This window comes from Crocodylus porosus, unplaced genomic scaffold (assembly GCF_001723895.1).
Source record: "Crocodylus porosus isolate Cpor-Errol unplaced genomic scaffold, CroPor_comp1, whole genome shotgun sequence".
Classification (NCBI taxonomy): Eukaryota; Metazoa; Chordata; order Crocodylia; family Crocodylidae; genus Crocodylus; species Crocodylus porosus.
The window spans coordinates 57227647-57242232 of NW_017728918.1; the positions used below are offsets into that span (position 1 = coordinate 57227647).

Genomic DNA, 14586 nt, shown 5'->3' on the forward strand with positions numbered 1-14586 from the left:
GGGCAGCCATTGGGGGGCCTGAAGGAGCTGGCAGGGGATGGGGCCAGGCGGGACAGCAATCCAGGTGTTGGGGAAGCAGGGGTGGGACATGTGGGCCCTGTAGCGGGGGTGGTAGCTCCTTATTACAACAGTAGTGCCCCTTTATGAGTAGTTGTTTATATAAACAAAGCGAATTTCCTTTGAAAAGATTTCACTTTCCATCTTTTCTATCCCTGAAGCTTGTAAGAGTCTGGCCTTTGTGTGTGTGCATGCTTCCATGATAATTACTGTTGTCCACTATGAACTGCTGTTAAACTCACACGTACTAATGTTTTATTTTACTGTAGCTTAATATTCCCTGGAGTGAGACTGGGTGCTGACAGTCAATTTAGTGATTTCCTTGATGGACTTGGACCTGCACAACTAGTAGGCCGACAGACACTAGCAACCCCTGCCATGGGTAAGAATATTGTATTTTCATGTGTAAGAAAAATGACATCCCATTGCTCAAAGTATAGCCTAGATGGTCTGCACCTAGTAGGGCAGGTGGCCTGCAGCTAACAGGTTGCATACAATTGGAATGTTCTATGACGTGGCCTCTCTGACTTTAAACAAAAAAAAAAGGTATAGTCCATCCTCTGTTGTTTTCCCAAATCAGCTGATGGTAGAGAATTTCAGCTTGAGAACTGATATGTATGGACTGTCATTGCATTCTTATTCCTTGCTGTCTCTCAGTTCCTAGCATATTACCAGCTTTTAAATGTGCAGAGTTTGCAGATAGTTGACATGGATTATGTTAGCTGTGGCATTGTCTGGCCAATTTTAAAGGTAATCCAGAAATTAGAAACTCCACTCCATGTTTACAACACATCTGACCATCAGATTATAAATGAGACTGCTAGGTTGTTGCTAATATAACAAATGAAATCTTAAAATCTGTTCTTACAGCAGCCTCACAGGGGTTGTCTGCGGTCTGCTTTGTACTCCATAGCAACCCAGAGTCTTCTCAGTATCATTCACTATAATCCCCACCTTCCTTCTACCTACAGCATATTCCCTGCAGTAGGGCTTTCATAAGCCAGTATAGGGCTGTTTATGGTAGTCTTATGCTCAGTAGGGGTGTGCAAAATGGGTCATATTCCATTTAGATTCAGATGCTGAGTTGGATTTTGGATTGGGCATTGCACAGGAGTGCGGGGGGCCCTCCACGTGCTCGGCAGTGAACCCAGAAGTGGACTGTCCACTTCCAGGTCAGCTGGGGAGCACGTGGGGGGCCCCCCAGCACCCTCCCTAGCTCAGTGACTGGCCATGGGGGTACTGTGGGTGTCCAGGAGGCACCAGTCACTGAGCTGGGGGGAGGAGAGGGGACCCTGGCACACTCCCCAGTGGACCCAGAAGTGGACTGGAAGTGCTTATGGTCCACTTCTGGGTCTGGTGCTGAGCGCGCTGGGGAGCCCCTGCGCTCCTGTGGAACAATGCATCTGCCCCACCATCTCAGCATTCATGAGCTGCCTGGTACCTTGAGGTATGTAGAAAAAATATTTAAAGCTGCGTCTGTCTGAATTGCTGAATCTCTCTGAATCAATTTGGAGGGTTCCGATTTGATTCAGAGACCTTAAAGGGTCCCCTGATTCAGTTTGGATTTGGAGATTCGGCCACCGATCTGCCAAATCGAATCGGGGACCGAAGTTTTGCACAGCCCTAATGCTCGGTCCGTACCAGAGAAATTTCTCACCAGCCCTTTGCAAGCTGCTCTTATGATGTGTACACCACCAAAGCAACCTCCAACCTGGGACAGAATCCATCCAAAAATCTTTTGTTTGCACTTGGGTGAAATGTGACAACTTAGTGGTGTCATGCATTAGGGATACTATGTGAACAAACTTTGACAGCCCTACTGGCCTAACCAAGTGATGTGAATTGAAAATCACAGGTTGCAAGTAGTGTAGCAGTCACTGAGCTCAAGTTCTGGGTGAGCCACTCAGCTGCCTTGGAGGAGGAAGAGGAAGCCAGGAGGAACAGTGGGAGATTGGGAAGGAGACGTTCCTCTTTCCAATTCAGGAATTCTCCAGAGAAATGAAAAGAGAAGCTTTCTCTTCCATCCATTAAGTTAGCCATAAGTCATAGGATTCTGTAGCAATTCAAACAACAGCTTTCTGGCTTATCTTATTGAGCAGAAAGCCTATGGACTTTTAACAGTACATTTTCCCCATTTTAATAGGAAATATTAAAAATATTAAATATTATATTTGGCTTCTTTTTTTCTCATTATTATAAAATCAGAATGAAGCCAGTAGTTCCTCCAGATGGATCCTGTTTACCTCACTCTTTGATTCCAATGTTGTTTTCCCACCCAAGCCTCTTCCAAAGCAGTTCTGGAGTGCTACATCTCTTCCCATCTATTGTAGTCTGCCTCTTTCCAGGATCAGGAGAGGATATGGCCTAGAAAATTCACTCTTCCTATCAAGGGTGTGGGTTGTAGCCATGTTGGTCTAAGGACATAGGCAGACAAAGTTCTTTGGGTAAATCTGATATCTTTTATTAGACCAAGTCAAATAGTTGAAAAAATTCTTCATAGCTAGCTTATGGGTTTAAATACCCTTTATCTGGTTTAGGAAGCACCTGCAGTTGGTGTGTGTTGTTCTCAGATGGAATGAATAGGAAAGAAGACAGAGGCTGGTATGCAGGCAACTGCCTTTCTTGCCTGTATACCAGCCTCTGGCTTCTTTACTATTCAGTCCATCCAGGAAGAGGACACACCAACTGCAGGTGCTTCCTCAACCATACAAAGGGTATTCATACCTGAAAGCTTGCTAAGAAGAATTTTTCCAACTATTTGAGTTGTTCTAATAAAAGATACCAGATTTACTCAAAGAACCTTGTCTACTTCTTCCTAACAAGTCACTCTTCCTAACAATTTCTTTGGTAAGCTTCTTACATACTAATCTCTGCAGATGGAGTCCCTATGCTGTGGTTCCCTCTGCTGACTGGTTGTGGTAAAGATACTAGTTTCATGCATGGCATCAAAATATGTTCCTGGTGCAAATTTAATGTCAACTATTTCTGGCTCAACACAGAGCTTGTTTACTCAAGAAAAGTGTTGATAGATAACAAATCAGTTTGTTGGCCTGTCATATCTCAAGTACTAAAGGAGCCAAAGTCACTATGCTGTTAGAAATGATATGAAGATCTCATGTCCAATTACATTTGAAAAATAATACTATAATGAATGGCCTGCGACAGATTCTGTGAACAACACTGCCAACAATGTTTTGTATAGTAATATAGGCCCTGAACGTCAGTCCTCAACTTAGGGTTATGCACTGATGTGTAGTCAATTTGCATCAAGTATAATAAGCAAATCATACTTATCTAATTGTGTATTTTTTAGCCCAGAAGCTTAGTTTGATACCTAGCCACCTTTCCCCCCTAACAGTTATAGTGGCTTAATATGCAGCCCTGGAGTTCTAATATTTTGAACCCAACCCATGATTACAGTGTTGTTTTTATTCAAAGTCTTCCTTTCCAGGACAGAATAGCAAGTGAACGTCCAATAGACAAATTTTCTTCTGTCACTTTCCAAATATTCAGAACTGAGGAAGTAGCTTAGATAGATACCTTGTGTTTTATGCCAGGGAGCAGTTTGTTCTCTTTACACAAGCAAAGGGTTACTTTGTATAAAGTGTTGTTCAGGGAGGAAGCTGTGACTGCCATACTTGCTGAAGCCCTTTTATAGAATACACTCCCTATTGCAAAGTTTAGAAGCTAGAATGAATGGTTAGATAGACTTCAGTGCTGGCTGCTAACAGACTTAAAAAAACAAACAAACCCCAAAACCAGCACTGTACCTTTAAATTCCACACATCCCCACACCAAGCCCAGCACATGCTCAGAAGATGCGTCACATTAGTTGGACCCAGCTTGCCCAATGTTGTATACATCAGGCACTTCAGTGGCACTTTTATGGTGCTTTTAACTAATAGCTAATTGAATCAGCTTCAGATAAAGGTACCACAAAGCCCTGCTGAAACACTCAGTCTATATGGATGCTGTGGAGCCAGGTCAAATTAACGCATTGCTTCTTCCAGCAAAGTGCGTTTGGTTTCTGCCCCTCCCTCCCCCGCCATCTGTCAGCGCCCACTGTTACCTTGTGCTCCTTCCATTGGTTTGTTGCCTCCAGATGTGTCTTTTATATATTAATATGATAACCTCTTTGCAGACAGGGCCATCATTTGGTTCTGTCCCTGTTTAGTACCTGGCAAAATACAGTATCAGTCCCTGGTTGGTAGTCTCTAGATTTGTCCATACTATAAATAAAAATAACTGCCACAATGCCTGAGTGATGGCAATGGGCTAGAGTCTATACTTGGCTTCTTAGGATGATAATAATTATCAGCTCTTATATAGCACTTTCCATCAGTAACGTTCAAAGCACTTGATACAAGGTAAGTATCCGTTATCCTCATTTTACAGATAGAAAAATTGAAGTAACTAGGCAGTGTCACCCAACAAAAGACCAGAAGCAGGAATAAAGCCCCAATCTTCCAAATTTGTGGGGCTCTGCACACTGTGAAACACTGCGTATAGAAGAAAATTTTCTCTTTCCTCTCCCTTTCAGGTGATATTCAGATTGGGATGGTGGATAAAAAAGGTCAATTAGAAGTAGAAGTCATAAGAGCCCGAGGACTCACGCAAAAACCTGGCTCCAAATCTACCCCAGGTGAGGGAAAATGTAAATAATAGAACACAATACAAACTATGCCATAAAGTGCAGATTAGATATCTGAAGACACCTTCTTATCTCCTTGAAACAGCCACTACATTTACATTACTTATTTTGCATTTTGACAGAGGGTGTGTGTGCATCTTCACACAGGTTCAACCACTTGAAAGTGTCCTCTTCTTGCACATAAAATTAACGTTTCTGAGGCTGAAACATCCTTGGAACATCTGCAGAGGCATGTTGGAGTTTTTAAGGAAGTGTTATAGCCCACTGTGGGTTTGGTGAGAGATCTGGAGTCCCTTACATTGACATTTAGCATTTGGTTACTTCCTTCAGAAAAGAAATGGAGCAGAGTAGGTGAAAGGGGAATATCAAACAAGCAAATTGATGTTCCCTTTGAGTGGTACAAGTGTTGTGGATAAATCAGCAAGCTGTACCACCAGCTGCAAGCTCAAGTGGTTTACTGGTGGGGACAAATAAAATACTGTTATAATGAAAACTTCACTGTTGGAGGAAGGCTTTGCTGGAAATCGTTTTTATTTTCCAGGAAAATCATTGTGCTTCATAATACTCAGAAAACAATTTTAGTTGAGAATTTTCTAAAAATGTTTGTTTAAAACCATTTAAGAGGGAAAAGGTGAACAAGGAATAGTTGCCTTTTTATCTGAACATTTAAAGAAATGATTGTGTGTTCCGCCTTTGAACACCCGCTTCACTGAAACATCAAAGTCTTATATTTTGAAATGGCTCTGAACTCCAGGCCTCTGGCACATGTTATGTTTCTGGAGTGATTAACATGTTAATCACACATTAAAAAGCAACATACTACATGTTCATTAAAATTTATGGTGCCATGCAATAGCAAACAAGCCACAAAAGATATTACTTAACAATGCATAACATCTAATGTCTTAGATGATTAAATCTGAAAGACCTTTAAATATCCAACTGAATTTCAACCATCTACGCTGTTTACTTACTGTGTAAAATTCACTGACTTCGGGTGATTAAAATAGTTTTGGTCATTTTCTTTCTAGTCAGCTTCTTTTTGATTTTCATGCAGTAGTCTCAGTGAGAAAGGCCTAAGTCCTAACATAAACTTGTGCTATTACACTTTCTAGCTCCGTATGTCAAAGTATACTTGCTGGAAAATGGAGCCTGTATAGCTAAGAAGAAGACTAGAATTGCACGGAAGACCCTTGATCCTTTGTACCAACAGACACTGGTTTTTGATGAAAGCCCACAGGGTAAAGTCCTTCAGGTCAGTCATTTCTTAATCTTATTTTGGGTCCTGATTTGGTAAAGCATTTAAGCACGTACTTAACTTTAAGTACATGAGTCACTCCTCCCCTAATCAAATATACTTTAGTTTTACAAACACCAGCTGGTACATCTGTGTGGTTCACAATGTCATTAGAGTTCTGAAAAGCACCTGTGTGGTTGTATCCTCCGATGGTATCTAACATGCAGTCTTACTATGATGTTTCCCATAGTCGCATCCTTCTCTTTCTCTTTGGGAAAAACATTGACCCTGTTCACTCAGGTAGTGAGTTACACCATGAATTAATATGTGCATAGATGTGTTTTTGGAGAGTATTGAATCTGTATTTTATGCCATTGCAGGTGATAGTTTGGGGAGACTACGGCCGAATGGATCACAAATGCTTCATGGGGGTTGCACAGATCCTTCTGGAGGAACTTGATCTGTCCAGTGTGGTAATAGGCTGGTATAAATTATTTCCACCCTCATCACTAGTGGATCCAACCTTGACTCCCCTGACTCGCAGGGCTTCCCAATCATCTCTGGAAAGTTCAGCTGGGCCTCCTTGCATTAGATCATAGTGAACTTAGAGCAGAGGCTGTCTAATAAAAATGTTACAACCCACGATAATTGGAATCAGATATATACATTGATTAAAAACATTGTTGGAGAGAGACAATCACTTCAGTTTTTGCTTGTAGCAGTTATCCAAAATATGTCTGAATTTTATGTTAAAAAAATGACGAAATTGAAAAAACAATATATCAAATACAGGAAGTCAGTCTACTAGAAACAGTCACTGATGCTTATAACAATTATAAAGAAAGTGGGACCTCTAGATTAGAATTAAATTAAAAAAAACTGGAAGCTCTCACTCTGTTAACAATGTTGTTTTTTTTCACATTTAGACAGAGCCCAGAAGCAGTGTTAAATTCCTGGTATTCCAACAGTTCTTCTGTATTTGTTACTTCCACTAATTTTTTGTTGTGTGATTGTGCCAGTTTTGGGAAAGTCTTCATAATGCTAACAGAGACCCTTCCTTTCTTTTTCTAAACCAAACAAAAAAGGGCTGAAGTATATCTCTGTAAGCATTCCTTAAAGTGTTCAAGAGCCAGAAGTACCAGACTCAATGCCAGTGAGATTCTAATTGTTTCTCAGTTCTGGTTCTTCAAAGTCTTTCATGTGGAAACCCAGAACAAATGACCATTCAAGATAATTCCTTTAAAAAAATTCAGACCACTAACTTTTCTTTGTAAAAAAGCAAAACTGTTTGCATAATGATTTTTGTTTTATGATTTTTTGCATGGAAGAGTTTTGAAGAAATCTATCTGCAACTAATGCTGGGAACTGATAAGAAAAAAAAGCTTTAGTCTTAATTTTGACATTGAAAATATTACTGGTAATGCAGTTTTCCTAGATTCAAAGAGGAAATATTTATGTTTATGTGTATAAATGTATATTTGACTTCCCAAAATGTTGACCAGGAATGGGTTGAGCATATGACACTTTCAGCTGTACCCAGGCCTCTCTAATATGTGTCACTTTAGACACATGTGTCTGCCCTGGATAGAGCATGGTATGAGATGTTCAGTATTTCACTGGAGATGCCAGTTGAAATATTCTGCACTTACTAATGTTTTTATCAAATTTTAGTTTACATTTCTTTGAGATTGATGCAAGCACAAAGCTTGATTTTTTACCGCAAGATATCTTACTTTTTTGGAAAAAAAGTCAACTTTCAATTTGCATTTTATTCATTTGAGTTGTTCTTGGCCTTGAAATCTCTTGTGATTTTCTGTAAATGTGCTAAAAACTGCAGACTCTGCAGGTGCATTGATATGTTTTCCCTCCTTTTACAGGCCATTCAATTTTGTGATCACACAAATAGAGCAGCATGACTTGGAACTGTTCAAAGCTGCATGCACGTTTTGTAAAAAGAAAAAAAAAGGTTATTTAATAATGTATGTTAGTTCCACATAGGCCAGCTTGTATGTTGCATGTACTTGTACAGTTTGCTCGTAATTACTATACTGAAGTAACCAAGAAATCTAAGCCATCCATTTTTCTTATAGACATTTTGCAGGTTTTAGCCAGGCTAGGTCTGTGAGTCTGGTGCTAAATGTCTATAGATGGACTTTATTTTTTACCCTATGGAAAACGTGATGTAGTACGGACCAAATTCCTTCTAATAAATATTTTGGTGTAGATTCCTACTGTGGGGCTGTAACACATGTAGAGATTGTGTACACACTAGGTTTTAATTCATAGACATACTGCCTGCACCAAGTGAACGATTTATTATTATTTACCATGCCGGAACTATTCTGCCCATCTTTCCATAGGGCACAGTTTGATTACTGCTCGACCTGCTGAGCAGGAAGAACTGAAGCATTGGTGCACTACTACTAGATTCTGTTCTGTCTTAGTGGCCAAAAAATCAACTAATGATAATTCGGTAGTATCTTTCTATTTTGACCACTTGTCTTAACACTCCCCTGTGCTTTTAAATGAACTTCCAACTCATGTTATGTAAACATGTTTAATAAAATTTCCTTTTCATGTCCAATGGAGTTGTTGTGTTCCATGTGTCCTGAGGTTCATCTGTGATTCCATGAGGAATAGCAATTTCAACAATTATTTTAAGATCTTGAACTAGATCCAGACCTTGTATTAGTATGTAACCTTAAGTGAAGTTGGATTCTTTTCCACCAAAGAGGAGTCCAAATTGTGCCCTCATTAATATCCATGCAATTATTTTGCAATCAGTGGACCAAATTAAGACCTTGTAAAACCATGTTGAACTCATCTGGCTTTAATGGGATTGTATCTGCTTATACAAGGCCATAATTTGATGTGTTGGAGTTGCACATATTAGAACTTGCCACCACTTATTGTTGGCAGTGCTATGTAAATAATATGGACAACTTTTGATCCCTTGCATTCATTTAAATGCAGAATAATGCAAATTTATGCTGTTGTAAGTAGGAGCAGAATTTGGCATTAAGTTTTATTACTACAGAAGCAAAAATTGTATGGTTTGTTAGATTTTAGTCTTCCATATCCCCCAGGTATCAAAACATAAAGACAGTCTAGCTTTGCTTTTACAACTTTCATTTAACTGAGCACAAGATACATCTTCAAAATAAATAATTGAAAAAGATATATCTCTGAACAAAAAAGGAATTTTAGAGTTCTAATTGTGTATATTTGGGATGTTATACTGAAATACAGAAGAGATTATTCTATTGCAAAATCTTCACAGCTTTTTTGAATAAATATTTCATGGATCTCAATGCTTTGGATATTCTATCCAAAAATGAAGAATTGTTGGACTCTTCAGGCATTGGTGGATCTAGGATTTTGATGGTGATGTGCATCATCATATGTAATGCAGCACCTTTTTCTCCAGGTAAAAATCAACTAGAAGCTCTACTAATGTGCTAGGGGCCTAGGGTTGTATTCATTTTCAGATCAATGCAAAAACAAATATAACTCTATGGGAATGAGTTAAAAGTAGTTGGTAAAGACAAGCTTGATTAGTGGAACATCAAGACCATTAAAAAGAAAAGTGGGTGTACACTCGTAACATCTGTAGAAGGAAGGGTTTAGAAGGAATTGGATAGAGTTTAACAAGTCATGCAGCAGATTTTCAGGGAACCTGTGACTCTCCTCTACCTCCTTTTTGATATGGAGAAGGAGAGTGGAGAACTGGGATGCTGAAGGTCCTACAGACTCCTGTCATGCTACTTAGTACTGCAAGCTCATTATATGTAGTGTAGTGCTGCCAAGAAGAAACTGTTTGAAAGTGCTGACAGTTTGTAGCACTTTCATCATCTTTGTAGTGCTACAAACTGCTTGAAAAACAATACGCTCGGTTTTCATAGACTGCAAAGGCGTATTTTACACTAAAGATGTAATGACTGTCTTTGGCCTTAGATATAATCAGACATTCATTTTCTCCATGACAGGAGTTTACTTTAACCTCTACATTGAAACCCACTTCTAATTTGATATCTTTAAGTACAGGAAAAAAGCAATCAGGCTAGAGAATCTAGTCCAGGGTCCTTAAAATTCTTAAAGGCAGATAGGAAACATAGGTTATGCACTTACCTCTCTCTTCTCTTTGCATTGTACAGCAGAGTCACATAGGTAATTACATCGCACTCGCTAACAATTACTCTCAATTACTATACTTGGGAAAAAAAGCCTGAAAAGTGAATTAAGCACAGATATTGTGCTGAGTTATATCCACTACAAGCTCTGCTTTTTATTAGAGTAGATAAAATTCTCAACACTGCTTCCATAACAGAAATGTTATGAACAGACCAGAATTTTATGGAATTCAATGATTTATTTTATTAAAACACATATCCATTACAGTTTTGCATTAGTTCCTAATCTGGCATGGGCCTTGTTCCTCCTTGATATAGCTCCATTAAATTAATCTAATTTCTCTCTTGAATGAATTATGTCAGGAAGAAATGCTGATCTCTATGTTTAATTCCAGAATGCAGCACAGAATTTAATACTTGATGTTACCTAGTATATTACTGAGGATAGAGTGGATAGCAATGTGCAAACTATCTTGTATTCATATTATCTCCAGAAGTGTTCACTTGGAAGGTAAAGTTTTCTATCTATCCAGAAGACTGTTCTTGACTTTCATCCCCCCTTTATTTTTAAGTAATACTCTCTAAAGCTACTTGCTAGTTGCTTCCAATCCTACATGAATGAACACTGGTTCTTTGGGGGTGGAACCCTATATTATAAAGGGTAAAAACACACTAGGAAGAGTAAATATTTTTGTAGTCTCTCAATTGCTTATCAGAACAGTAACTCTCAGTAGGACTCTTTGCCTCCATTCAGAAATGCATTACATGCAACATCATCCTGTTGTGAGGAGGAGGAGTGGAAAATAATATTGTTTATTAAGTCATAACATATCAATCTAGTAGTTTAGCAAAGGGGGATTGCCTTCTGTATACAGTTATCTGAAAACAGTTTCAAGTATTTCAGGGAAGTATTGCAAAAAATGATCTACTCAGGTCCCTTCCAACCCTAGAAACTATGAAACTATGAAACTATGAAATTCAGAATGGCAAATGCTGTCTCAAGGATGTTACATAGAGGGAATCCTTGTGATCTGTTCCTTGTCTGTGTCATTGGACTATGGTTGTGTGGCTGCATTTGGCAAATGGATGTCCACCTGAGCTGAGTTATCTGAAGGGTATGATAAAAACTTACTGGCATATTCTGAGGAAGTTGCTTTGTGAAAGTGATGTACAACAAGCTGGTCTTTTAGCTGTGTCCCAAAAAGTTGTGTTTGTTGAATGCGTCTCTACATTTTTATATACAAGTTAAAATTTGGCAACGAAGTCCATAGTGGCTCCTCTGATAAAAGACTGTATGTGTAGTGGAGAGGAAGGATGACCTGCTGATCAGGACACTAGACTGGACTTGACACCCAGCTTCCTTGGGTTGTCCTGCCCCTGATTTCTTCTATGACCTTGGGCAGTTAAGACGAGCTTGACAAAGGGAGACCGTTATAGTGGTGCTGCACATTCTCAGAGCTAATGGTTACAAGTAGAATTCAGGAAAGCAAGTTAGACACTTAATTCTCAGTTCTTCACATGGGGAAAATGAGATACCTGTGCCCGTGTATAGATGTTCAGTTTCTACTGGGAGAATCACCATTCTCCCAGTAGAAATCAGAACACAAATGTTCAAGCTGTTTCTCCTCAACTAAAAGTGGTAGTTCCAGGAAAAAATAAGACAACTCCAATTAGGGAGAAGTTGGTCCCAGGAGAGTTTCTCCTAGCACCTTGTCTTCCTAGAAAAATAAACATGTTTACACTTTCTCCTGGTTTAAGTCCTCCTAGGGACCAAGAGGAGTAGAACCAGGGGAAAGGCTCCTGTGCTTTCCTCAAACCAGCTGCACCTGTCCCTCCTATAGACCAGGAGAGAAGAGGAGGATCAGCTGCCAACTGCTCACTGCCAGCTCCTCACTCCATTGTGAACATCAGGTAAGGTACTTTCCCCACACTCCTCTTATTGCTTGATTCCCAGGCACCAAAGACAGAACCACTGCAAGCCCTCTTCCTGCAGGCATTGCAAGTCCATGATGACTTTGCTTTGCTGCTCTCCTCCCCTCTTGGACAGGTCATCCAAGCAGACATCACCCCCTGCCTCCCTGCAGTCCTCAGTTTTGGTAGCAGGTGTGGGGCTTTGCCAACCCCATCAGCTACCCTTTGCCACCTGTGCTGCCCAGGTGGGCATCCAGGGTGGCAATTTAAAGGCCAACATGCTTGGAAAGCAGGCTCAAGGACAGCTTCCCCCACAAACCCAATTCCCATCCTTGCCGGGTTTTAAATCATCACCCCGAGGACAGCACAGATGGAAAGGGAAAGCTGGTGGAGCCAGAAACTGGGCTTGGGGAGAGTTTTCCCAGAGTCTCACAGTGGAGTCCCAGGAATGTAGAGCAAGCGGGGTCTTTTCTGCAGTCTGAGGAACTAGTGCATGGGTTTGCTTTGCTTCCTCCCCACCACCACTTGACCAGTCTGGGAGGATACAGGAGCAGCCATCACTACTCCCTACATTTTCCCCAAGACTGGGGGCTGCCTGTCTTAGGGAAGGGTCTGTGGGCTTTGCCCAAGCGTTCCTTCTGCTCTCTTCCTGGAGACTGGGAGCAGAGAAAAGGAGGCTGCTCCCTGCCCATTCTCCAGACCCCAGTCTTGGATCCTCCTCTTCCCTCCTGATCTACAGGAGGGACAAGAGGCTTGCCTCTGGCTCCACTCCTCTTGGTCCCTAGGAGGACTTAAGCCAGAAGAAAGTGTACAAATATTTATTCTTCTAGAAGAGACCCCCCCTGGGAGCAACTTCTCCCTAATTGGAGTTGTCTTATTTTTTTCCTGGAACTGCCACTTATGGTCCAGAAGAAACAGCTTGGACATTTGTATTCTGATTTCTAGTCTTTTCTGCTGCTCCACTCCCCCCACACACTGGGAGGACTGGAGTAAACACTGCTCCCTATGTCATCCCCAGACTGGGGAGTGGGAGCAGCTGCAAGCTGAATGTCTTTACATTCCTCCAGGGAAAATTTCTAATGGTGGAAATTATCAGTAGAAATGAACATCTATTTGTGGCCTGTGGTTAGGATCACAATCCCTAGCACTCTGCTAAGAGGGGGAGGAAATCGGAAATGCTGAAGTGTGGAGTGTGTCTGAAATTCTGTTTCTCCCAATTTAGGCACCTATACCTGCATTTAAGCTATGTTTACCTATAGCCTTCAATTGGATATCAATGTGAGAATGATAGTCATAGCCTGAACCTGCACCATGACTAAAGCATATAGAGGTGACTAGATCACTCTCTTATTTAAAAACATACAAGAAGGAGGAGGGTCCTGGGTTCTGTTCCCTGCTCTAATAGACTGTATAAATGTGGTTCATTAAAGTGTGTCTGGATAAAATATCTGGAGTGTTAGGAGCAGGGCATGACTCATGACTTCTATTCTCTTTGACAGGGATGGACACACATCACTGAGTTCCCTCTTGCTTGCTTTCTCTCTTTCTGTTTCTCTCCCCCTCTCTTATCTTAAGATTTTTTCATTCTTCTTCACATAGTGCCATACCTTGAATAAAAGAAACAGAAACCTTCCCATTCCTAGCTTTATTGGTGGTTCAGAACATTTTCCTAGGAGGTGGGAGTTATACATTTGAAAGCCTTTAGGCTGAGGAGGGCCTAGAATCTAGGCATCTGATTTCCAGAGAGAATGCTTTCTGGGTATTTATACAAGAGCACTCTTCTGCCTTTAGCCACATTTTTAAAGGAAATATTTATGGTTGGTATACATGAAGTCATATCTACTCTCAAGCACACCAGTGAAAAATGTTTAAAAAATTACTGAGTTCCAGCTTTAACACATGCAAGCAGGAGTGGGCCCTCAGGGGCTGGGTCCAGGGACCCAACCAATCAGGGGCCCACTGGGGCACCAGGGGCAGCATGTCCTAGGCAGTCATCCTAGCCATGGGCATCTGGAGCAGGCAGCGTGCAACTCCTCCTTTCTGGCCAGGCCAGGGCCAGAGGCAAAGGGTGGGTTCAGGGCTCCCTGTGGGTTGTGGTGGTTTTCTGTGGCTGCCTTTTGCGAGAAAGCCCCATGGGTGGCTCCAGTCCTGCTCCTGCTGTCTGATAGGGCTGTGCGGGGCTTTGGACAGAACTTCAGATCTAGAGAAGCTTCAGATGCTTTGGGGTCCAAAGCAGCACATCTGGGTTGAAGCTGTGGCCTTGTTAGGCTTCCCGAAGCGGTTCGGAGCTTTCGAAGAGCTTCGGAGCCACCTCGGAGATCCAGCCACAGGGTATAATGGGGAAACAATAAAATATCTATAACTTTGGGTTTTTTGTTTGATTTGGATGAAATTTTCAGGGGTGGTAGATTCTGCAGAGAGGATGAAGCCTACCAAGCTTCAAGAATATTGGTTCAGTGGTTTGGAGGGACTAGCACCCCAGATTCTTGAAAGCAAAACTCATGTCACATCTAGGCATTACAACACAGTGGAGTGAAAACTGCAGCTCTTGCTGAGGCCACAAAGCCTGCCAGGTTTCATAGTTTCATAGTTTCTAGGGT

The 14586-nt window shown here is 41.1% G+C and overlaps 1 protein-coding gene across 17 annotated transcripts in view; it reads left to right on the plus strand.

Annotated features, from left to right (window-relative positions):
• RIMS1 (regulating synaptic membrane exocytosis 1) overlaps positions 1-8529 on the plus strand; it is a 344875-nt gene extending 336346 nt beyond the window's left edge. For all 17 annotated transcript variants that reach the window (XM_019537624.1, XM_019537619.1, XM_019537620.1 and 14 more), the window contains 4 exons: positions 327-439; positions 4598-4699; positions 5824-5963; positions 6326-8529. In XM_019537624.1, coding sequence (XP_019393169.1) covers positions 327-439; positions 4598-4699; positions 5824-5963; positions 6326-6544 — 574 coding nt within the window. In that variant the 3' untranslated portion in view covers positions 6545-8529. The remainder of the gene's footprint in view (positions 1-326; positions 440-4597; positions 4700-5823; positions 5964-6325) is intronic.
• The last annotated feature ends 6057 nt before the right edge of the window (positions 8530-14586 follow it).